This window comes from Scardinius erythrophthalmus (genome assembly GCF_964197995.2).
Source record: "Scardinius erythrophthalmus genome assembly, chromosome: 18".
In the NCBI taxonomy this organism is placed as follows: domain Eukaryota; kingdom Metazoa; phylum Chordata; class Actinopteri; order Cypriniformes; family Leuciscidae; genus Scardinius; species Scardinius erythrophthalmus.
Genome location: NC_138238.1, coordinates 16,588,272 through 16,612,839, shown reverse-complemented (window position 1 = coordinate 16,612,839; position 24,568 = coordinate 16,588,272). Strand labels below are relative to the sequence as shown.

Sequence of the window (24,568 nt, the reverse complement as noted above, 5' to 3'; positions counted from 1 at the left end):
ATGCCTTACTTTATGAGAGTAGAATAATGTAGTGGCACATACTGATGTAAGGTCAAGAAAAAAGGCATCAATCTGAATAAATATGCAGGTAACATTGCATAGCATTGGTGTTTTTTTTTTTTTTTTTTTTTTCACTTCACATTGCTAAAAGCTTCACAACCTATTTGTGTTTTTATGAATATTGTTAATTCATGAGCTATCGTGTGCCTTCCAACCGGACTCACAGGGCCGGTTACTTACATTTGGAAATTGGAAAATGAATTAGAATGCTGAAAACTGAATGTTTCTCGCCCTCAAACTTTTCCCTGTAAAAATAGTAATGAAAGATTGACATTGACACCTTAACATTAATTTGGCTGGCTGAATTAGCATATTGTAGTTTATTTTGTGGAAATTTCCTTAATGCTTTACTGTTAGGTGCAATATTAAAATGCATTTGTAATGCTTAATCTTTAATGTACTCGGAAATTTGCCCATGTTTCTGACCTAACAGAAACAGACATTTGAATTTAGGCATTATTTTCTCCTTTGAGAATCTTCTGTATGAAAATAACCATGAAGAAGAAAAAAATTCTGTCTGAATTGTTCCTTTAAGTCTTTCTGTGCCTCATATTTATGGTGCTCATGTACCACAAAGCACCTTTAGACGTACACATATTTGTTACAATTTTATGTTTATTTATTTTATTTATTTCCTACCGTTGCTGCGGTAGGAAATTATAGGATAGTAGTCTCTTTTCAAGCATTTCTCTAAGAAATCCTGGCTAGGCTCCTAGTTACCAAGCGTTTCAGACTCGATCTTATGAAACTAAAAATATCCACAGCTCAGAGCGCAATGTGGGAGTCAGTTATAAAGCTTTAAAATCACATGCACTCAGAGTGTGGAGTCAGGCTAATTATTGGCAGCAACTCTCATTGCAGTTTTTACGACAGTTCCAAATGTGAAGTCTCGTATGATGCCCCCTGGTCTCATTTTCTACTACTGAACAGTATAACTGTTAATACTTCATTTCCAGTGGTTAGGTCTTAGTGCACTTCAGGGGGGCGGGCAGACTGCTAGCATAAATGCTCATCTATTCACTAAAATTACTGTTGTCATCTTGATGTCGTAATAGTGCTGAAAACTCAATAATAATAGTACAATAGGAATATGAAAAAGCTTCATGATGATACTGATGGTGCTTTGCTTTGACTGTTTTTTGTGATGTATCATCTTAAAAGTAACCTACTTTTTACCTGTTGAGACATGCTCTTCACAAGCGTTGCGCGAAAGGGGTGTTTGCAAAATATGCTGTATTTTTGTAATTTCGCTAGGTGCCACAGTGTCGCACAAAATGTCCACTATTTGTCTGTATTTCTGATATATAACAACTGCTAAATGTTTAAGTAAAAAAAGAAAACGTAAACAACATACAATATGAATCTTCAGAGAGGAACAGCCTACATCTTTTTCTTTGGAACAAATATTTGTCCTCCGACAAAAGATCTCAGAAGCATTTGGTCTCTATAATGAGGGTTTAACCAGTGTCAGACACAGAGACCCAGTTTATGCGGTACGTGACAGCTCTGAGTCTCTGGAGAAGGCCATGTGAAAGGCACTACAGCTGTGTGCATCTGGGAAAGATGGGGGGCCGACAGGAACAGCTGGCTTGTGCTCATGAAACCTTCACAACTGGGAGCCAAAGCAGCCTATACATTTAATATGGCCCTTTGCCTGCTTTCCAAGCTGCCATCAGAGTGCCACCGCCACTCAGCTCTTCAGGACACTGTGTTCAGATACATATGTACAGTTTGATGTTGCAGGCTGATCACATACATGCTATTGATTGCCGTTTGCCATCACATAAGGCCTATGAGCAGCTGGGGTGTGTTACTGTAGCTTAAGCCTTTGCACACTGGCTTCTTTTCCACTTTGTTGAATGCTATTCCTTGACATTCCCAACCTCCTTTAAATACCCCGCTCTCCCACAGAGCCTGACTCCCTATTGCTATGCTGGGGAGCGAGTTCAGTCAGGCTTTTCAAAGGTTCAGTCTACCCTTGGCATTTGAGATTGAATAAACTATAGCTTATCCATCTAAAACAGCGGGTCACTATCTCCCAGGAGCATGACACAGAGTGCTGGAAGAGAAGCAGATAGTTAATCTTTCACCTTCTCTGGAAAAGAATGGAAGCCCATAACCTGATGTACCTACACGATAGCTTCCCTCTATGCGCCATATGTCGTCTATAAGTGTGCTTTCTTCTGAGGGTGGAAGAAACATTGCCAGGGAGAATCATGTCAACAGAATGGAAGAGAAGATTTCCCAGAAGGCTGATAGGATGACATCCCATGACCCAGTTTTTTTTCTTTGAGGAACAATTGTGTAAAGTATGAGGTATGCAAGTAATTCTGCAAGGATCCTGGTCTCAACACCCTGATCCAGTTTGCAGTTTAATTTTCGGCTGTGGCTGAGCACATCTCGACTTTAGTGCCATTACGGTCGATGGATATGGCAGCGGATTGGTTTGCGGATGGGGGGTTGTGGGTGGATTGATTTTTGACTAATTCACAAGACTGTTTTATCAATTCAGACACCTTTAACCCCATGTGCATTCCCACCCAAAGGACTGCATTGATGTTTTATTTCATAAAGAATGAAACTAGAGCGCAAAGTGCATTCTGTAGGCAGTGGAAGGTATGACAAGAAGATTTTTTTCTAAAATAGACCGATTTAGAACATTATCACAGTGCTTGCGAGGAGAGTTTTGTATTGATATTCCTCTTCTATTACAGCAATGTATTGATATTTCTCAAACATAATGACTTGAGATTTGTTCTAAAGTATCTTCTGTAGTTAATTTAGCTCCATTTAAGCTTTGTTTTGTTGATAATTTCAGTCTTGGGTGTTATGTCTTACTAGAATATCGACATGTTCTTATAATGATGGACAGACAGTGACAAAATAATGCACCTGCATGAATTACAGTAGCAGTGTGTCACAAAATAATTCACCAAAAGCATACATAACAGCTGTGCTATTAAATAGTTGTATATTTGTAAGTTTTATACTTTGAAAATCACCCTTTGTTTGCCATTCAAACAGCAATGATGCTATCACAGTTTTTGCATACCCCTTTTGAAGCAGAAGTGCAATTTAGCAAGAGTATTTATTACAGTAATAATATGAAGAGTTGCCATCTGGAATTTTCTTCTACAATGATAATTTGTATCAAGCTTGTATATTTAAATTCAGTTATTTCACTTAAATGGTAATGAAAATTACCTATTAATTGTCATTTAAGTGAAATTACTGAACTTAAATATATGAGCTTGATAAAAATGATCATTCTAGAAGAAAATTTCAGATGGTACTTAGAGGCTTTTGCATCTGAACTCTTCATATACTATTTACTTAAGTCCAAACTGAATGAAATGTTTTCAGAAACTTAACTGCATGTTAGTCAAAATTAAAATAAAATGTATTATAGTTTAAATTTATATTGAATTCAATTACTTGAACTTTAGAGTGCTTTTTTGATCCACTTGATGACTTTTATATAATTTCATACTTCTATTGTCTTTTTTAAATAGGGTTAAAATATACTGCCAAATATACTGACATGCATTTATGGTAAACTATGATTAATAAAATTATACTTTTAAGTACGGTGGCTGAGAAGTGCAAAACAAACCACAATTCTAAAAACAAAACAACAAATTTATAAACGCAATGGAAAGACTAAAAACAAATTAACAAGTTAGCAAGTTTTCCATTGCGTTTATAAATTTGTTGTTTTGTTTTCGGAATTGTGGTTTGTTTTGCACTTCTCAGCCACCGTATTTAAGACTTCAAGTGCACATTCAATTCAGTTAAGCGCACTTCTTTTTCAAAAAGGCGCTTACTTTCATTTGGTCTTCTTTCCATTAGTATACTGAAATAAGACTAAAAGTAAAACTTAAGTTATTTTTACTGTGGCTCTCAAATTAAATGTGACACCTTTGATGAAGATAATGTTTGGTTGTTAAGCACTTTAGAACCAATAATGTTTGTTGTTATTGATGTTCAACTGGAAATATATTTAATTTCGGTCCGTTCATCATGCAAGTTATTATTTGGCTTCAGAGAACTTAAAATATAGCATGTGATTTTTGGAGCTTTTCTACAACCCATGGCCACTATGAACTATCAAAAAAAATAATAATAATAATAATAATACATGTAAGGTAAAAAAAATAAAATAAAATTAATAAGTAGCTCAGATCTAGCAATTGGCTAAAACAAAAGATGTCACCAAATAAAAGCACTCTTATCAGTTTTATTTTTTCTTTGCTGTTGCTTTATGGCTGTACCAGCACATTGCAGAACATTGATCAGGATGAGATTCATTGTCAGAGTCAGCTATGAAACATTCATCAGTCCAGAGGCAAATTCCAATTCATATGTCACATGAACATATATTGACCCAGATTACCCCTGAGTAACACCAACATGATAACACCCATAATTCCGCATTATTGATCATCCATCGATCTCAGGTAATGCTACCATTAGCCCCTTTCAATTAGACATTTAGTGATTAATTTCAATAATGAAAGCAGCAGACTGTGCATTGATGTAAAGCATATTGACTGTTCTTGCTCTCTCAGGACAGTGAATCTCAGTGCCCTCCTATTATATTACATTTATTCATTTCAGCTTCTGCTTTATATTATTCACATCGCCTGGGTTTGGATCCTTACAAGTGCTGCACATTCTACCCATTAAAAGACGCTTTATCTCAGAGAGATAATGTAGAGGCTTGTGAGTCACACACTCGCAACAAAGAGAGAGACCCTGAGTTCATTCTCTTATCTCGCAGGTGCTCCTCATCCAGCCAGCAGCACTGCACTGTGGGTAAAAAAAAAAAAAAAAAACTCTCTAAAGACCAACTAAGATTCAGATAATGACTCACAAGTAGTTTTGGCATGTGTTGTTTGCTTCATTATTCATGATGTCAAGACAGATTGTATCAAAGCAGCTTCACAGTGATAACATGAAAATAATACACCAATGTTTGTTTCTAGAAGAAAATTGCATCATCGTCCACCTGAAGTAAGGCAGATAATAATAATATTGTTAATATTATAATAATAATCAATAATATTGTTGAATATTAAATGTCCCCAACTAAGAAAGCCAAAAGCCAAGGCAACAGTGACAAGGAACCAAAACTCCATCAGGTGACAAGTTAGATTGGATTAGAACATTCACAATATTTATCCAGGTCCATCTGGTTGGAGGTCGGAGTCATCACGCCGGTATGGAGACGGGTTTGTTGAGGTGTCCATGAGGCCTTCACAGGGCTGATGAGGCTGGCACTTCAGGGATTGTGTTGTGGTAGTGTCCAGACGGTTCACCGTCTGATCTGGATACGGCCCGGATCCGGCTGACTTCAGTAAACCTCGGAATAAACGGAAAGACTAACATTAGCGTAGATGCCATTCTTCTCATGATGTAACGAGTTCATCGTGTGTTATAGGAAGTGTCCCCGGTTCCAGTTGACCTAATCTATGCAGCCTAATAATCATTTAACTGATTTTAATAATATAAATGTATAATGTTCTATGTGAATGGCAGGTAAAAGAGATGTTTTTTAGTCTAGATTTAAACTGACAGAGTGTGTCTGCTTCCCGGGCAATGTTAGGGAGACTGTTCCAATGTTTACGTGCTAAATAGGAAAAGGATCTACCGCCAGCAGTCGATTTTGATATTCTAGGTATTATCAACTGGCCAGAATTTTGAGATCGCAATAGACGTGAAGGACTATAATGCGTTAAGAGCTCGCTCAAATACTGGGGAGCTAAATCATTTAGTGCTTTGTAAGTAATCAGCAATATTTTAAATTGTATACGATGTTTAATAGGGAGCCAATGCAGTGTTGACAGAACAGGGCTAATATGATCATACTTCCTGGTTCTAGTGAGAACTCTAGCTGCTGTGTTTTGGACCACCTGGACTTTGTTTATTAAGCGTGCAGGGCAACCACCCAGTAGAGCATTACAATAATCTAGCCTTGAGGTCATGAACGCATGAACTAACTGTTCCGCATTTTTCATGTCGTAATTTAGATATGTTTTTAGATGGAAGAATGCGGTTTTACAGATGCTAGAAACGTTACTTTCAAAATGAAAGATTGGTATCAAAGAGCACACCCAGGTTCCTAACCGACGACGAAGACTCGACAGAGCAGCCATCAAGTGTTAGACAGTATTCTAGGTTATTAAGTGAGGAACTTTTTTGTCCAATAATTAGAATCTGTTTTCTCTGAGTTAGGTAGTAGGAAATTACTAGTCATCCAAATTTTTATATCAGCTATGCATTCCATTAATTTTGTGAATTAGTGCGTTTCGTCGGGTGCAAAGTAATATAGAGCTGAGTATCATCAGCATAACAGTGAAAAATAATGCCATGCTTCCTAATGATATCTCCCAAGGTCCTAGTACTGAGCCTTGTGGTACGCCATACTGAACTTTTGATCGATATGACATTTCTTTGTTTACTGCTACAAACTGATAACGGTCAGATAAGTATGATTTGAACCATGCTAGTGCAATTCCACTAATGCCAACATAATTTTCGAGTCAATAGAATGTTGTGGTCGATGGTATCAAATGCAGCACTAAGATCCAGTAGCACTAATAGAGAGATACAAAGATGGTCGGATGATAAGAGCAAATCATTTGTAACTCTAATGAGAGCGGTCTCAGTACTATGGTATGGTCTAAATCACATGGACTGAAAATCCTCACAGATACCATTTCTTTCTAAAAAGAAACATAGTTGTGAGGTTGTGAGCCTATAATTGACTAATTCTCTAGGATCAAGTTGCGTTTTTTTAATAAGAGGTTTAACAACAGCCAGCTTAAAAGTTGTCTGTACATATCCTAGTGACAAAGATGAATTAATGATATTAAGAATTAACTGATCTACCTCATGGTCTCATGATCTACTGAGGCCTGAACTCGTGAACTTCTCTGAGCTCTTTAAAAGTGATAAACCTGAGTGGAAGTTATTTAATATTTTTATTGTTTTATACAGAAATATATAAAATATGACACAACTAAGTGTCTAAGATCTGTGCTTAAAGTCGCAGTTTTAAAATAGCAGTTTTATGCATTCTTGTTTGAGGCTGTTTTTACGCTGACAAAACGATCTCTTCAAAATTAAATTTTCTTCCAGGAAAATGGACTATAACATGGATGATTCATCTTGCGCTCACAAAATTATTGTCCAGTAACATTCTCTCTAGAAATAGAAAGTCCCTCCCCCTAAAACAACTTACTTCTGACTACCAATAACAAGTAACAAATCATGCTCATGGCTTAAAAGGGCTTTATATCTCTAACTTCCTGTTTAATGGGATGTCAACACAGGTAGGAAATCTGAATTCACTATACTGGATCGTTTTGTTGAGCTACCTGCCTTGCCTTGAAAATAATAATTACGTACGTTTTAATAACTCTCACCATCAAGCAATAAGATTTATCATCTGGCAGATTAAAAATGTATTTTGATTGTTTTTGCTAGCTTGGAAAATATAGGAAATGCTAGTTGCTCAAAGAGCAATGGGTTTTGTTATGTTCCTCTGCTGAATTCCCTCCAGATCTTCTACTCTCTCCCACTCAAAACAGCCCCCGATACATATTGCTGCCTTAAAAAAAAAAAAAAGACCCTCGGGCCAAGAATGGCAGTTCCTTGAAGAATGAACTCATCTGAACAGCAAGGCAAATACATAAATCAAACGTTAAAAAAATACAGACAAAGTCTACAGGCACTGCAGAAACCGTCTTCGCTGTTTCTAATTTCATTGCCAAATGTGTTTTATGCAGAATACAAATCTTGTGATTTGACTTTTTTGCCATAACTTGACAGCTGTTGGGATTTTTATATATATACTGTATGTATATATTTCACAAAATTTCTATATATATATATATATATATATAGAATCTCTTCCAAACATCTGTTCTTTGGTATTTAGAATGCAGTAAGAGTTTTGACAGACTTGTCTGAGAGAGAAACATGGCTGTGAAAAACTTTAAATCTAACCACACCTGTCCACACACTGTGTGTATATTTGGGAAATTACATCTGTTAAATCTCTATATGAAAGCAGTCAGCAACTGTGCCACTTAGCACTGGTTATTTACCCGTTGACGTCCCCTGAAGTGTTACCTGCACGTTGTTTATTCATGCGATGACAGCGAATTCACGAGGGGAAGTCTGAGTGCTGGTTTACCAGAACAGCAAAAGCTTTAGGCTACATCCTTATCCCATCTCTCAATCCCCTCGCAGCCGCACACAATAACTTATAACTGTAAACGTGTTCCTGCCGTCCCGGCTCACCATGATATGTGGCAAGACATCGGTTTTTACAGCTAACCTCTGCTCCTGCATCTTAATGAGTTGGCTTCACTGTCAATAGCCAGGCCAAGATTCTCGTGTCAACTCGTCCGAGTCCTGCGAAGTACCTCTCTGCTCTTTAATTTAATCTTCCACCCACTCTCCTCCCCCTCTGGCTTTCTTCAGTTGCGAGCGAGCCAAGGGTGTGTTTAAGTGTTAATTTGTCAACGGCGCTGGGGTGGCGTCAGGTTGGCTGTGTTGGCATGGGTGCGACGGGCACACAGCAGGAACAGATGGAGTTCAGATGTGGCTTCTTAATCGTGCACATAAATGCTGCCATTGTCACTGTCTGAGGACAACTCTTCAAGTTGCATTTGCCTAATTCTGATCACACATTTACAGTAGTTTTTTGCATTGATTTCTTTTTCAATAAGTTTACCTAATTTCTTTCTTTTGGAAATTAATACAAATATTATAATTATAATAAAAAAATATATTATTTAATTAAATTATATAATTAAATTATAAAAAAATATATATAGACCAATTTAAAAAAAGTAAAAACTTATTTCTAAGTTACACACATATATATATATATATCTTAAATCAAAGAAATATACACATCTAATGTTGTTTTTGAATGGAAAAAAGGGTAGGCTATATTGTATTAAATTGTTGCGCTTGAGAATTCTTGTGTGTCTAAGGTTAAAGGCAATTGACTCTTGTTAACTGTTTTAATTATTTGGTAACACTCATTTTCAAACACCAATTTTTTACTTTTTTTTTGTTATACACTTAATCAAATATTCAAATAGTTTCATAGGAACTATTTGTTTGTATATAAAAATGTGTATTCATGTTTGGGGAAAACAGGCATAATGACCGTTACAAAATAATTATTTGTAATAATATGAATACATATTTATAAAAATATATTTATTCCAAAAATGTATTGTTGCTATTTTATAAAAAATTATATTAAGAGGGATTTAGGGACAGGAACACCCCTTGCTGTAATAAAACAATTGTAATGTATGATTTATTGGAGCACCACCATATTCCCTCTCATCTCCAGTCTGCTCTGCCTCCGAGGCTCTGATTGTCAAAGTTCCAGAAAATGCTCATTGAAGTGAGAGAAGCTTGTCTTTGTCATATAGGGCTTCATATCCGCAATAAAAATGACCAGACCTTGATCAGTTCACACAACGCCTCCATCTACCTCCCTTGATACTGTACACAAGCCCGCAGTGATTTTCCTGCATAGTTTTTAGTTACTTGTACACTTGAATGTTTTCATTGTAACTGCCCTTTTGGGGTTGTAACACCAGCTTTGAAGGCTTTAACTTCTCTATTTGAGCCTTAAATGGATGTCTAGATCTAGGTTGATATTATAATCAAAATAAATTTGACATCGAAGAGCTTAAGATTTCATCCTCAGGGAGATTCCTTGTGATATGCTACAATATATGGATGCCTAATTGCAATGCCCGCCTCTGCTCCACACATCCTCCCATGAACACAATAGTGCATGATAAATGTACTCCGAGTGCAGATGTGCTGCTTGTGAGCATGTGCCTTGTTTTTCTTCCCTGTGTATTTCTATAGCAACTCGTATTGGCGTGATAATAGTTGAACCTTGAATCTGGAACACCTGGCTTTGAGTTATTTATTGAATCAGCATCTTCTGATCAGCCACTAGACCTTCATGTTTCCCTCTCTCCTCTTCCTCTGAAGGGTCTCATTATTAAACTCTTTGAACCAGCTCTGTAACAAAAGCAGTCATTGCAGAAGCAAAAGCAGAAGGGATATTTTTGCTTGTGCTTTTACCCACTTTGATAAATGTGAAACAGTGAACAAAAGCAGCTTACTGAAAGACAATCCTACAGCCAATATGGACTTGTAACTATGTTCAAAAAGACAGCATGACTGCAATTTAACTACTTAATGAGTCATTTTGTAGCCTGGCAAGCTGCACCGTCAAAGTTGTTTTTATCAAAAGCTTACTATATATATGTGTTTTCATTGAAATTTTAAGTTGTGCACCCCTCAGTTGTTTTACTTAAATTTGAATGATTTACATACATTTTTGACATTTTGTTTGTACTAATATCTTACTCAACACATAGGTCAATGGAGATATTCGATTCATTGCGATTCAAATTCACAAACTCTTCATTTTAAATTCTTTCTCTGCTAATGCTGTAAATTATACATGCTGTTTGAGACTAATGATGCACCAAAAATTCAGCAACTGAAAATATTCTTGACAGAAAAAAAAAAAAAAAATATATATATATATATATATATATATATATATATATATATATATATATATATATATATAATTATTATTATTATTTTTTTTTTTTTTTTTTTTTGACTGCAATATGGGAAATTTGTTTGGCTGAAGGTGGCTTGTTCCTGAAGAATTTTTCCTTTGACTGGTTTAAAACCTGTGAACACAAAACCTTGAACAGCATATCAAGTTTGATTACCCAATTACTGAAACTTTAGTTTAGAACTTTAGAAAACCTTAATTTTGCTTTCAGTGTTTCTGTAAAAATTCATTTCGATGTATTGTTTCAGGAATTGAGCTTCATTAGCTGTGTCCCGAAATCACCCCCATACCCTCAAATAGGTAATTATTTGTGAGCACAGCCATTTGTAGCCATAGTAGATGTTATTGAGTGTGCTCACTCAGTCCCACAAAGTGGACTATATAAGTGGAGTAATTTAGGGAATAGTGAATGAGGGTATAGGGGCGATTTTGCCACAGCCATTGCTTGCACTGTATGTTTTGATTCACTAAAAAGTTCATGCAAGCCATTTATTTGCGAATCGGACTACACTGTTCAAGTTGTTTGTTTTGTGTGCAACGTGTGAAGAAGTGTATGTTCTATTACACACTTTTTCTTTTACTGGTCTGAACAAAAATTGCTTTCTAGTGGGACCGAAACTAGTAGCAGAAAACAGTAACTATAGCTGACAGTCAGCATACAAGCAAACTAATGGTGAATTAATACAAAACAGCATACAAAAGAACAATCAAGTGAATAAATGGGGGCGAGCTGATACGCTTGACTTGAAATGCTAGGGACAAGGAAACTTGTTTAAAAGGGGGATAGATGTGTCTGGTGAATCAGTGCAGCTAGCAGATCCTTTTAAGGCACATTTAATTGTGCTAGCTGGATTATTTCAGAACAAATTTTGCAACATGCGATGGGGTTGCATGCTGGGTCTTCTGTGTAATCCATCGTTTAGCAGCGTGTTGGCAATTAAAACTAGGAGCAGTGGCATTACTGACCATTTTGAGAAACTAGATCATTTCTAAATTTAACCGAGTCTCAGAGGTCAATTTGCATTAATGTGTAGGGATGCATGGGCGAAAACTGTAAACTCCTTTTAGCTTGCTCAGATTTGAAGGCAGGGATCTCTGAGGTGGAAATAACTGAGGCAGGACATCGGAAAGACCAAGCATGTCTGTCTGGATGTGTGTGGAAGTGTGTAATACACTGAGGGAGGGCACATTCAGCAGACAACAATGCAGATATGTTTGACTGTGTCTCATTCCGCTCTCTAGTTCCCTATATGATGTCAATTCAATGAACATAAATTTGGAGACTATTAAGGGCCTTGATCCATTAAACACTGGGACAATAATAATTGCAATTGGGCTGTTACACAATAAAACATAGCTGGTATTTATGTTTTCATTTTAGCTGTTAAAAAAAGTACAGCACCGTTATGCAATATGTGCTTGTCCTACATTTTTATTAAATTTTTATTTTATTTTTTACATGCATAGCTTTCATATTTTTTTAATAAGCTGCAGGACATGCATAAATGAACAAATAAAAATTACGATGAGGTAGAGGTCTGCACGGGCTTTAAACTTAAGCCCGAACCCAGCACGTACCCGAAATCATTTATCATGTAATCACGATTATACGGTTATATTTTAAGTCGAGCCCGACCCGAACCCGAGGTCCGTTTCTCACAGTAAATATTAGTACGGACTTACTAATTACGAAACTTTGATGTGGTTGAACAGGTGAAACAGTCACAAATTCCTCTGGAACTCAAACATTAAACTTCAAAACAAAGTTCATGCAGTTGCACAACCATATCCTTCTCAGTAAGAGTTATGAAGGAAGAGAACAGAATTGAGAGTTGATTGTTTCAGCACCATCTTCTGATTGTGTTGTGACTGAAATAGCGTGCACGGGAGTACATGCGCAAAACAGTTTTGTAAAATGATATGTGATAAAATAAAAATGATATATATATTATTTTACAAAACTTTTTTGCGCATGTGCTCCCGTGCACGCTATTTCGGTCACAACACCGCAATCAGAGGAGGACAGCTGAAACTGCGCACGTAGCCTACTTTCTCTCTTTGGCGTGCTCATATAATTACGATCACAACACAGCAAGCAGCCAAGCACACGGCACGCAAACTATACAGTGAGGAAAATAAGTATTTGAACACCCTGCTATTTTGCAAGTTCTCCCACTTAGAAATCATGGAGGGGTCTGAAATTGTCATCGTAGGTGCATGTCCACAGTGAGAGACATAATCTAAAAAAAAAAAATCCAGAAATCACAATATATGATTTTTTTAACTAATGCTTTAACTGAGGGAAGGAGGTTGTTCCCCAAAATCTCGCAATACATGGCCCCGGTCATCCTCTCCTTAATACAGTGCAGTCGCCCTGTCCCATGTGCAGAAAAACACCCCCAAAGCATGATGCTACCACCCCCATGCTTCACAGTAGGGATGGTGTTCTTGGGATGGTACTCATCATTCTTCTTCCTCCAAACACGTTTAGTGGAATTATGACCAAAAAGTTCTATTTTGGTCTCATCTGACCACGTGACTTTCTCCCAGGACTCCTCTGGATCATCCAAATGGTCATTGGCAAACTTAAGACGGGCCTTGACATGTGCTGGTTTAAGCAGGGGAACCTTCCGTGCCATGCATGATTTCAAACCATGACTTCTTAGTGTATTACCAACAGTAACCTTGGAAACGGTGGTCCTAGCTCTTTTCAGGTCATTGATCAGCTCCTCCCGTGTAGTTCTGGGCTGATTTCTCACCTTTCTTAGGATCATTGAGACCCCACGAGGTGAGATCTTGCATGGAGCCCCAGTCCGAGGGAGATTGACAGTCATGTTTAGCTTCTTCCATTTTCTAATGATTGCTCCAACAGTGGACCTTTTTTCACCAAGCTGCTTGGCAATTTCCCCGTAGCCCTTTCCAGCCTTGTGGAGGTGTACAATTTTGTCTCTAGTGTCTTTGGACAGCTCTTTGGTCTTGGCCATGTTAGTAGTTGGATTCTTACTGATTGTATGGGGTGGACAGGTGTCTTTATGCAGCTAACGACCTCAAACAGGTGCATCTAATTTAGGATAGTAAATGGAGTGGTGGTGGACATTTTAAAGGCAGACTAACAGGTCTTTGAGGGTCAGAATTCTAGCTGATAGACAGGTGTTCAAATAATTATTTGCAGCTGTATCATACAAATAAATAGTTAAAAAATCATATATTGTGATTTCTGGATTTTTTTTTTTTTTAGATTATGTCTCTCACAGTGGACATGCACCTACGATGACAATTTCAGACCCCTCCATGATTTCCAAGTGGGAGAACTTGCAAAATAGCAGGGTGTTCAAATACTTATTTTCCTCACTGTATGTATAGCCTATATAGTTTTTCTAAGTTACAAAACCGAACCCGACCCGAACCCAAGGCTATTCATTAAACATTAACCCGAACCCGGGTAGCAGACCTCTACAACGAGGGTCTTTTTAATCTTGTTATAACAACTGATGAAATCATGCACACTAGTAACAACAAAATAAAATCAGACAGAAAAAAAGACTGTCTATACATTTACACTTCATGACATGATTTAGAAATCATGACATCTCTGGCAAGTTATTTATTTATTTTTAATTTTATGATATTTTGGGATCAGTGCACTGGAATGATTTTGCAAATGGGACAGTCCTAAAAAATGGAAAAGTTCACTATTAAACTAGAGAGTAGACTGACACAGGCCCCTTATTTTCTCAAATATTCATGATAGTTGTTTTTGGCTGGCTCAGTGTAACTTTTATTGCCTTAATCTTGACTCCTTTTTTTTTTTTTTTTTTTTTTTAAGTGTGGTGTCACTAAACAGCATCTTGTCACTGATTTGACTAAAAGGTTCTGTTAAGATTGAGAAGTATGTAATATTTTTCCTCTTTTTATCAGTGTAGCGTTGTAAATGCTCTGCCTAGAAAGAAGAGGTGAGAAGAGGAAAGAAGAGGCATTTATTTGATTAAAAACTAAAAACAGCATATTGTCACTGATTTGTGACACTGATTTGTCACACATTTATTTGATTAAAAACTAAAAACTAATAAATGTAAAATTTAAATATTACACAGAGGTACTGTTTCCTATTTTGATATATTTTGAAATGTAATTAACTCCTGTGTTGGCAAGAAAAAAATCTTGTCATTTAATAAATGCATTATGGTCTTAGCCTGATTTTCTTCACAGGGTGCCAGAAACAGCCTTAAAATTTGCTCATTACAACTGAAACCACAAGAGCTGCTGGGAGTTTACAACAATCCAGTGCAGGGAGTGACCTTGTGATGAAGGACCCAAGTGCAGTACTAAATTTAGAATCAGATAAGAGTTCAAAGCAAGACTAATGGCACCAAAACTCTCAGAACACATTGTGGAACTATGCTAGACGAGAGAAACCTGAGAGGGTATAAATACACAAGAGCGAATGATTAAACAAGTGATCAGTGAACGTTACACATGACATTGGCGTATCTTGCGGTAGGAAGGCAACAAGACATTGTGCTTGTCATCTGTTTTGAATGTAATGTGTGCTTCCTGTGATATCCCACAATCCTGTGCATGCTTGATTGGTGGAATGAATTAACTGTCTGAAGAAAGGAGAAAATGTACTTAGAAATGTGAACAAAAAAAAAAATCCACTTATGACTCCACTTCTGGAGTGTGGAGCATTGTAGCCACTAAATATCCACTTGGTAATTAACACTCACTTGAAATTGTTCTAGATCATTAGACATGATGTTATCGTGCCTAGGAAAGCTTGTCTAGAAGCTGTCTGGTTAGGCATTGACTGACTGGGCAGAAAGGTAGCTGGCTTAGGTTTTGGACACAGCCCTGGGCTAAAAAACAAGAAGTTCAAAATAAAGGGCCGACATAAGAAACTCTGGAATCTTACTCTCTCACTTATTGACAGTATGCGTGTTGTTTTAACCTTTCTAGAATTGAGACATCCAATTCATTTTATTGAATTTTGTTTTGGCTGAATCAAAATGCAGGTCTGTCAAAATGTGTGTTCATTTCATCATTCAGAAACGTTAGTGTAAAATAGTTAGTTACTTTACAATAATTAACTTGTGTAGCTAACTTTCAGTGTAACCTTGTTACTGTAGTGACTATTTGAAATTGAGTAACTTGTGGTTAGCTTGTTTTTTGGTTCATACCGTGATTCATGGCCTTCAAGAGGTTTGTTGGATTTTAAGTTCATCCAATGATTGATTGGATCAAGGATTTCATTTGTGACTATGGAAGTTTATTTCTGGCATAACACTGGCATTAGAAAATATGAAAATAAATAAATAACTGATTAGGTAATTCATTATTATACCAAACATTTTATAGTATACCTTATTACATTTTATAAGTATTAACAATTAAATTAAAACGGTTAAAATATTTTGTATAAAATATTTTGTTTGTTAAAAATTAGATGCTTTAATAAACACCGAATTTTACCAGACTTATAAAGTCATTCAAATATAGCTAAACCATCTTCCCTGTAATGCTGTAATTTCTACAATGTTGCTGAAAGACGAGTGAAGTGAGTGATCACTTATACTGACCGAACAGTACAGTACATTGGAGACTGTGAAATAAATTGGTTTACATCCTTTTCATCCTGATATCAGCCTTTCAAATCCTTACAGAATCTCATAATGCCAATCCCCTTAACAGAGCATGTGCTCTCTAATTTCTTTATTTCATTGCTGTCTCACTGGTACATTATAAAAGTGTTCATGATATTAATTTCAAAGCATGCAATCATGATTACCTGACCAGAGAGTATTAGCAGCATCTAAAAACTGGCCTTTTGGCTTTAAGCTATTGGAAACAATGTTTCATAGATTCAACCCATGCTTATGTGATCTTTACACATTGGAATAGCTAGTTATTGCTGCAGAGCAGTCCAGAAGGAAAGCTTTAGAGCTGTTATGTAATTTGATATTTACATACAGTACACGCACACATACTGTAGACTGGTAAGATTTTGAAAAAAGTTTCTCGTGCCCAGCAAGACTGCATTTATTTGATTAAACACTAAAAACAACAACAAAAAAAAAAAAAAAAACTAATACATGTCAAATTAAAATATTACACAGAGGTACTGTTTTCTATTTTGATGTATTTTGAAATGTAATTAACTCCTGTGTTGGTACATCTACAGATGTCAAGTATATTGCCACATCAGCTTAGTTTAATTCAAAATGCTGTGGTGTTTTGCAGTTGTTGTCAGAGCAATGCGATGTGTCATTCCTAAAATTGTTGGATCAACAAATTAAAGTGCAGCAGAGCATTTACTAGCATGATTTTGAATACATTAATACAAATTATGAGGTGAAACAGCTCAACGCATTTGGGAAAATTAAAATGCCGAGATGAAACAATACACAGACTAATGTTTATAAGAATCGCAGTGCATGAAGTCAAGAAATTCGAGTACGTGCTCCATGTGAGGATCTTTATACCCTCCGGTAACATCTGTACTGGTCTTGCTATGGGAGCTGTGTAGTGTTTTTCCATCTGATATTTGAAATCATTTGGGTAGTACATTGCAAGTGAATACACCCCCACATATATCTCTCAAATAAAACATCCATACAGTGTTACAAAGATGGTCAGCATAGACTGGCCATCAATAATGGACAAATGGACAATTTTGGAAGAAATAAAAACATCTAACTGAGGTCCATTCGGCGCTGTTGTTGGATAGTAGCAGAAACATCTCAGTTCAGCATGTGCGACAGGCAGGGAGTCTTTTTTTTTTTTCGTTTTTCTCACTTTGCCATCTCTAGTTCATGAATAATCATTGAGAAATGACCTCTTCAGGGTTTTTCAAATGTCTTGCCCTTTTCTCAGACGAGTACAGCACCCAGAGGTAACTGTGCAGATCCTTTGAGTGTGGCTATACTGTCTTTACTCACCTTTTTCTCAAGGATGGTCTTTGCGCCTCCCATTCCTCCCCCCCCCTCTCCCCCTCTCCCCCTCTCTTCCTCACCTCTTCTTTCTACCCTACACAAATCATTGCTTTTTCAGAGGTTCTATAAAATATTTACAATGTGTGGGCAGGCCTCTTTCTTTGGGAATTTGGCGAGGGAAAATAATTTTGAAGGCAAAGTCGTAAGAGGAGAGAATGAAAGAATGAAAGAAAGAGGCAAAAAAGAAAAGGGAAGATAAGAGCCATGGAAGCCTTTCTAGCATTGTGTTTGGAATTTCAATGGCTCACTTTGGAACAACTCCTGAATATAAATAAATAAGCAGATACGCTGATAAAGATTGCGATCCGTGGTTTTTGTATCTCCGTGCTCTCTTCTTAAAGCCTCAGATCTAATCGATTCCGAGAAGATTCTCACTCTCTTCGGCTCTAAGGACACACTTCTTTTGTTTTCATTCTTCCATCTGTCACACCAGCTTCTTTCCTTCCAATTGAGTTTTTACATGTTACAGTATCATCGAGAATGAGAATATAATTTAATTACAGACCACTATCTGTTTGTCAGTAAAACGATTCGATGTAGAGGTGTTACTTCAGTTATAGGCACTGTTGGCCCTGTAGACTTTTCTCTTAAAACACACTTATCATGCTTTCATTAGCATGGAGTGGAAATGAATTGATGGAAATTACATTTTAAATATCTTTGTAGAATAAAATGGAAGACTCCTTTGTCTTACACACTACAATTTTTAAAGCTTGCATTTTATGTATATTAAATACACAATTAAATTATATTTTCAAACTGTCACTTGTAACACGTAAGAAGGGACGAGGCAGAGAGGGAATCCACATGCAACCACAAGTTTTAATAGACAAACATAAACGCGAAATAATCCAGGAACAAAGGAAAAATCCACAAAGAGAAGGCAGGAGACTGGAGAACAACGACAGGAATACACAAACAGCAGTAGAAACACTAGACAAGACTTTTCAGGAAATGAATGTGAAAATCAGGCTTATATGGGGTGAGCTAAACAAGGTAATGACATACAGGTTGATGTGATCATGGCTGATTAGTCTGGACAAAGGATTATGGGGAATGGAGTCTGTGGATGTGTGGTGATTGTCCGGGTTGGTGTGTCCTCTGATAGTAATTCAGGGCACTCTCACTGGTGATCGTTACATCACTACAGCTTGATTGTAAATGACACACAATAAAATATTAGTATGATTTAGCTTCATAAAAGGGTACACAAACTCTGCAGGAAAGATTTATGGGCAAAATTGTTGGATGTGGTGGAAATTATGTAGCCTGGTAATACCAAACTTTGCTACTTCGCTTTGCTTCGTAGACAGAGTCTGGCATGGCATATTAGAAAAGCGGGGGTTATATCCACTGTAAACACATGTATGATGCGAAAACAAACATGAGTGAACATGGCTGTGAACGACTTTTGCAGATTATGTGAAGTAAATCTACGCATCCACGGTACAATCAGCGTCTACGTCACGGCTCTCAGTCCGCCCTCTGTTCGTTGATTGGCCGGCTGTTTTGAGGCCGGAGGAAAACGGGGAAAGCGGTCACTATCTCAGACTGAGTACAGAAGCGAACTGAAATTGAGCGGAAGTACGAAGTCTGACATAGTCAGGCTAGAAATTATGAGGGATTTTTTTTTTTTATTAGAAACAAATTTCAACAAAAATATTGAAACGATTTCATGATAGTTTAAAATATGTAATAATTGGTGTTTTTATGATGTATTTTCATATTTTAAGATTGAATGTCTGGGTCTAGGACAATGGATAAGCAATATAATCTGTATAAAAAGTTTAAGACATTTTAATGTGTCCTCCTTATAACAAATAGTTGAAATCTGTTAGTTTTAATAAAAATCAACACCTGGGATATGTATCAGAAATATCTTAGTGACGTGTCCACATGGGTGTTCTGGGATGGCTCTAGCCAGCCCTAAAATTTGATCAGCAAACTCAGGTTCTCCCCAAATTTATCCCATCTCCCAAATCAGAGGCTTGGCGTTCATACTTAAACCAGATACAGTCTTTTTGGTTTAATTAGAGTGGAAAGCATGTTGTTATTTTTTTCTAAAGCCAACAAATAGCAGTTAATATGCAGCTGGTTGCCATCTGGCTTTAACTTACCACCCTTTCTAGCTCATTTAGCACATAACCTTTTCTAAGACAAGCACATTATAAATCAGAGAAGCCACCCTTGAATGAGTCTGTGCCCCAGGTGTAGCCTCAGTAAAAAATCTGGACATGCCATTGGTCTTTTCTTTTCATTTATTTGATGAGTAGGTCTTGTTTTAATTCTTTGTTGAATTATTATTATTTTTTTTAACCATATCTGTTTTTTTCTAAAGGTGGGAGGGACGATGTACAACACTGGTCGCCATGTATCTCTCCGATTGGACAAAGAGCACCTGGTGAACATCTCGGGTGGACCAATGACGTACAGCAATCGTCTGGAGGAGATCAGGTTGCACTTTGGCAGTGAGGACGGACAGGGCTCTGAGCATCTCCTCAACGGCCAGGCTTTCTCTGGGGAGGTGAGCTTCTGATTCCTGTTAGTCTTGCGTCATGAGTGGGATACAGATCATCTGTAAAGCGCCAGTAGCTGGTAGTATTTGGCAGTCTATTGATCTTTTAAGGTCACAATCTAAGAGAAATGTGTAAAGACAGCAGGCCTCGTAGGTCAACAGCGGGTGTACGCTGAAAGCAAATGGCGTAGGTTTTTATGCATCGACAAATAGTTACAAAGTGCCTCAGAGCACGCATTTCATGAAATGTTTAACATGGTTTGCATCAGATTATGATACAGTAATGTTTGCACCCTGCTGAACAATATATCTTAACATACTAAAAAAACAAAATCTGTATTTTTGGCAGAAATAGTCCTAACTGTATTGCTGATGACTTACTGTTCTCATTCTCCAATATAAGTAGTCTCCCACTAACAGAGCAATACCAATGGAAAAAAGCATCTCAATTACACTCGCTGTGTACATTTGACATGTACTGCACTACGGCCTCCGTCATTTGATAAAGTCACCAGTCAGTGAAGTCCTGACATTTCCCTTTGAGGGTAATAAGACCAACGATTTGTGTGGCAACAAACTAAGTGTGAGCTTGACAGGCAAATCCTCAGTAATTAATGATTATAATTGCTGCTTCTGCAAACCGTTGATCAATGCTCCAAACCAACACGTTTGTTGACACGTTTCCTGCCTGGAGTTTTCGCTGCAAAGTACGTCACCCGGACTGTTGGTCTGATTGGTTGAAGGACTATCCAATTGCGTACAGAGTCATTTGAACTATGCCCGTTGATCACGCCTCTTGTGCAGTAGAAAATACAGAGCAGACTCCCCAGACTAATGTTCAATCTTAAAAGATTGAGCTTGGTCTGGTGATAGCCAGACTAACTAGATGGCCTTTTCCCAAACTATATCCTACGTGAAAGACTGAATCAATGCAGAACTTTAAATGATCTGGAATAGTGACAGTAAAGGCATTAATATGATCTCGCTTCAGTTCATAATTTCCAAAGTACAGCCCAATTGGGCCTTAAGACACTGCAGTAGACTAATTATTACGATGAAAACTTAAGTAAAGTTTTATTATGAATAATATTAGTTATTTTTGTGTGGGGTTGGGTTTTCCCCATGAAACACAGTTATTATTAAAAAATATTAATTCTGCTTGTAATAGCGAGTGAAAGCATGCTGCATCTGAGGTTTTTCTTAAATAGACCTTTTGAAAATAAAATGAATACATTTTTCCTCAATATTGGTTTAATCGCATAAAGCCAAATGGCATTTTATTGGTTATGAATAAAGTAAACCGATTTGCAAATAACATGCATCATCCTAGAAAATCTAGATTTTTTTTGGCTTGTAAGCGCCGCTAGCAGTTGTACACGACAAAGCTGCAGGAATCTCGTGAAAAAGCTTGGCTCGCTTGCGTATACCATACAGAAGACTGGAGAGGGTTGACTAAAGGGGCGGTTTTTTTACCCATGAACCAAAAATTCGAAAAACCTCAAGTCTTGTTTTTCTGTTTTCAAGTAGAAAATCTAATTACCAGAAGGTACACAGACCCTGTTTGTTGCCACGATTAAAATTTAAATGAAATTTAACAAGCATTATCAATGTGCAGCTAGGTTTGTTGCTGTTGTGTACAAAAATACCAGGTGACTAAAAATTCTCAAGAAAATGGCGTTTATGAAAGAGCCTTTGGGAACACTCTTCTTCATGCTCAGGAATAGCTCGGTTTAAAAACCTGTCTGAGATTGTAAATTAAACCAAATGAGCCCATGTCTGTTCTTGAAAAGAGAAAGGAGAGGAAGAATCTTACAACTTAAAATGCCAAACATTCATTTTGCATTCAAATGCAGCCAAGATTTTAACCTTTATTTGGATGTCTGTCTCTGTAACATTCAACACGTCTGCCTTCCTCTTCTCTCATTTGTTCTCTAGTAATAAAAGATTATGTTTGACTGATGCTCACAGCACCCACAAGGAAGTTGATTCACTGCAGATGCATTGCAACACCTTTGAGTTAATACATGCCTCATTCTCCCAGATCCGATATGGCCAGTCTTACTCACAAGCTGAAAATGAAACACCATTGATGAAATGAGTGTTAAAATATTCAAGGTGTTTCTCAGAAACCTCGCTTAAAAAAAAAACCTGCACAGGTTGTTTCCCTCCATTCTTTATTTCCCCTTGGAAAAAACAAAACAACTTGTTTTGTACTCCATTTTAGATACTATTAGTTGCATGCAAACAACTGGAAAGCTTTCCACAAAGATTTAATATGTGTCTGTTTCCATTTCACATGCTTCAGTGACTATCAATAAACCTTGTAATCATTCTGGGAGAATACAGTACATGTGTTCAGCATTTTAGCCGTCATTTCTAGATTAAAGCGATAGTTCACCCAAAGATTTAAAGTCGTCATTTACTCACTCTCATGTTGTTCGATACAATGAAAGCCAATGAAGTCCAATATGGTTTTGGACCCCACTTAGGTTAGTAAATGATGAAAAAAAAAAAAAAAAAGCTGGGTGAACTTTCCAAATACATCACAATTGCATAAAATAACATTATGCAGTGATACATTTTATTACCACATAGTATTATATTCTTGGCTGAATCCTGGCATAATCTACATTTAATAAGACATGCATGTAAAGCTATGCAGATATAATGTTCTTTCTAAATTAACGTCTCGGATGTTTTTGCAGATATATAAAGTCTATTTAATGTTCATGCCTTACATTTTTCTGTGTTTCTTTGAACTAATAAATAAACACCATATTTGGTGATTTGCAGAATTGTCTAATAGCCCACACTTCTGTTTTAGATCCCCTTCTCACCCTTTCATTAATTTCTAATTATCAATGGTTGCAAAATAACAAATTATCATCACTGTTCAGTGCTTAGATGCCACCGTATATTTGCTCAGTAAAATCCCATTTTCATATGTCCTAAATATAGCAAAGTGCCATCTAAAAAGTGCCGCATAAAATTGGAAACCATCAAACTTCCACCAAAATTGCATAACAGCCCTCTCTGTCCCATCCTACTAAAAAACATGCTAAAACACTGCATTGCTACCGGTAAAGTTAGCTGAGCTGCAGTCGGTCAGGTTTCACTGGCTACATGCTCCTTCACAGGACATCTTAATGTAGTTAAATAAGGACTGTTCTCCGTCCTCCCAGGCTTTCCGTTTATTTGCTTTGAGCGCATCCACTATTAGATGGTGGTTCCAGACGACTGCTTTTCATTTGCCCTGTTAGCGCTGTCCACCCCTCTTTTTGCTATCGACTTGCTGTCTTCATATTTCGCCGATGGTAGGCCTAAGCCAGCTATCAGACAATAAAGAGCTTGTCAGGGGGCCCACCAGAGGCATAAGCCGTCTCCCATCGAAGCAGAGACAGCTCTCCTCTCTCGCTCTGACAGATCCGTCTGTGTGCAAAGATGCACTGAACATTTCCTGCTAATGTTCGACACCTCTCCACCATCTGCAGATTTCACAGAACCAACAGATGCAGTGAGATGAGCACCTCAGCTTTTCACACGTATAATGCAACTTCTTAGAAAGGCTATAATGTCAGCTGACTGTGTATTAAAGTTTGGCATTCAATCGCTTCAGACTATCCTTTAAACTCTCTTTGCTTAAAGAGTTTAGAGAAAGAACTGGCTTCCCTCCCCTAAAAAATCTAATCAAATTAACATTCATTCTGTAATCGCGTTCCTCCACACTTGATTAAGTTTATAGACGATCTGTCACTCCCTGGCTCCCCCTTTTGCATATTTCATAATTACGATCAGCCACAGTTTTTAATTTATTTCTTTAAAAAAAACACAGCAGGCTAAACAGGGCTTGGTAAAGAATTGATCACTTCTGACTAAAAAGATGTACGAAGCTGTTCCCAGAAACGGTCCTAAATTGTTAACAGTGTTCTGTAGTTAAATACGAACTTGGAGGGGACCCTTTTTTCCATTAGAAAAAGTTATTTTACAATAATTGGTCTTTCTCAAGGTAATCTCTACATTTGTTGGCTCTGCTAAGTTTTAAAGCTCTTTCACAGGGACAGTGTGCGTTCAAGCGATTCACCGGTGGAAGATTAGCCGTGCTTCACAATGAATTCGAATTTAAATTTGACAGACATGTTCAAACAAAGACCGAAGCAGCTGTTTACCTGTGATTGTGATTCAGAGCCATTTGTGTCAAAAACTTTTGGACTCTCAGCTCATTCAAACTGTCACATATTTATGGGGGGTGAAAATAGGCTGTACGATTAAATCCGCACTATGAAAACTGGATTACCATCCAAAGTGTTATCAATCAGTAATTATTCCTAATTATGCTTTCATATTTCATATGAAAGCAAAGAC

At 37.1% G+C, this 24,568-nt stretch overlaps 1 protein-coding gene across 2 annotated transcripts in view; it reads left to right on the top strand.

The window, feature by feature from the left end:
- Positions 1 to 24,568, top strand: part of ca10a (carbonic anhydrase Xa) — a 190,229-nt gene that overhangs the window by 148,770 nt on the left and 16,891 nt on the right. For both annotated transcript variants that reach the window (XM_081392295.1, XM_081392296.1), the window contains one exon: positions 20,030 to 20,215. In XM_081392295.1, the coding sequence (XP_081248421.1) occupies positions 20,030 to 20,215 (186 nt within the window). The remainder of the gene's footprint in view (positions 1 to 20,029; positions 20,216 to 24,568) is intronic.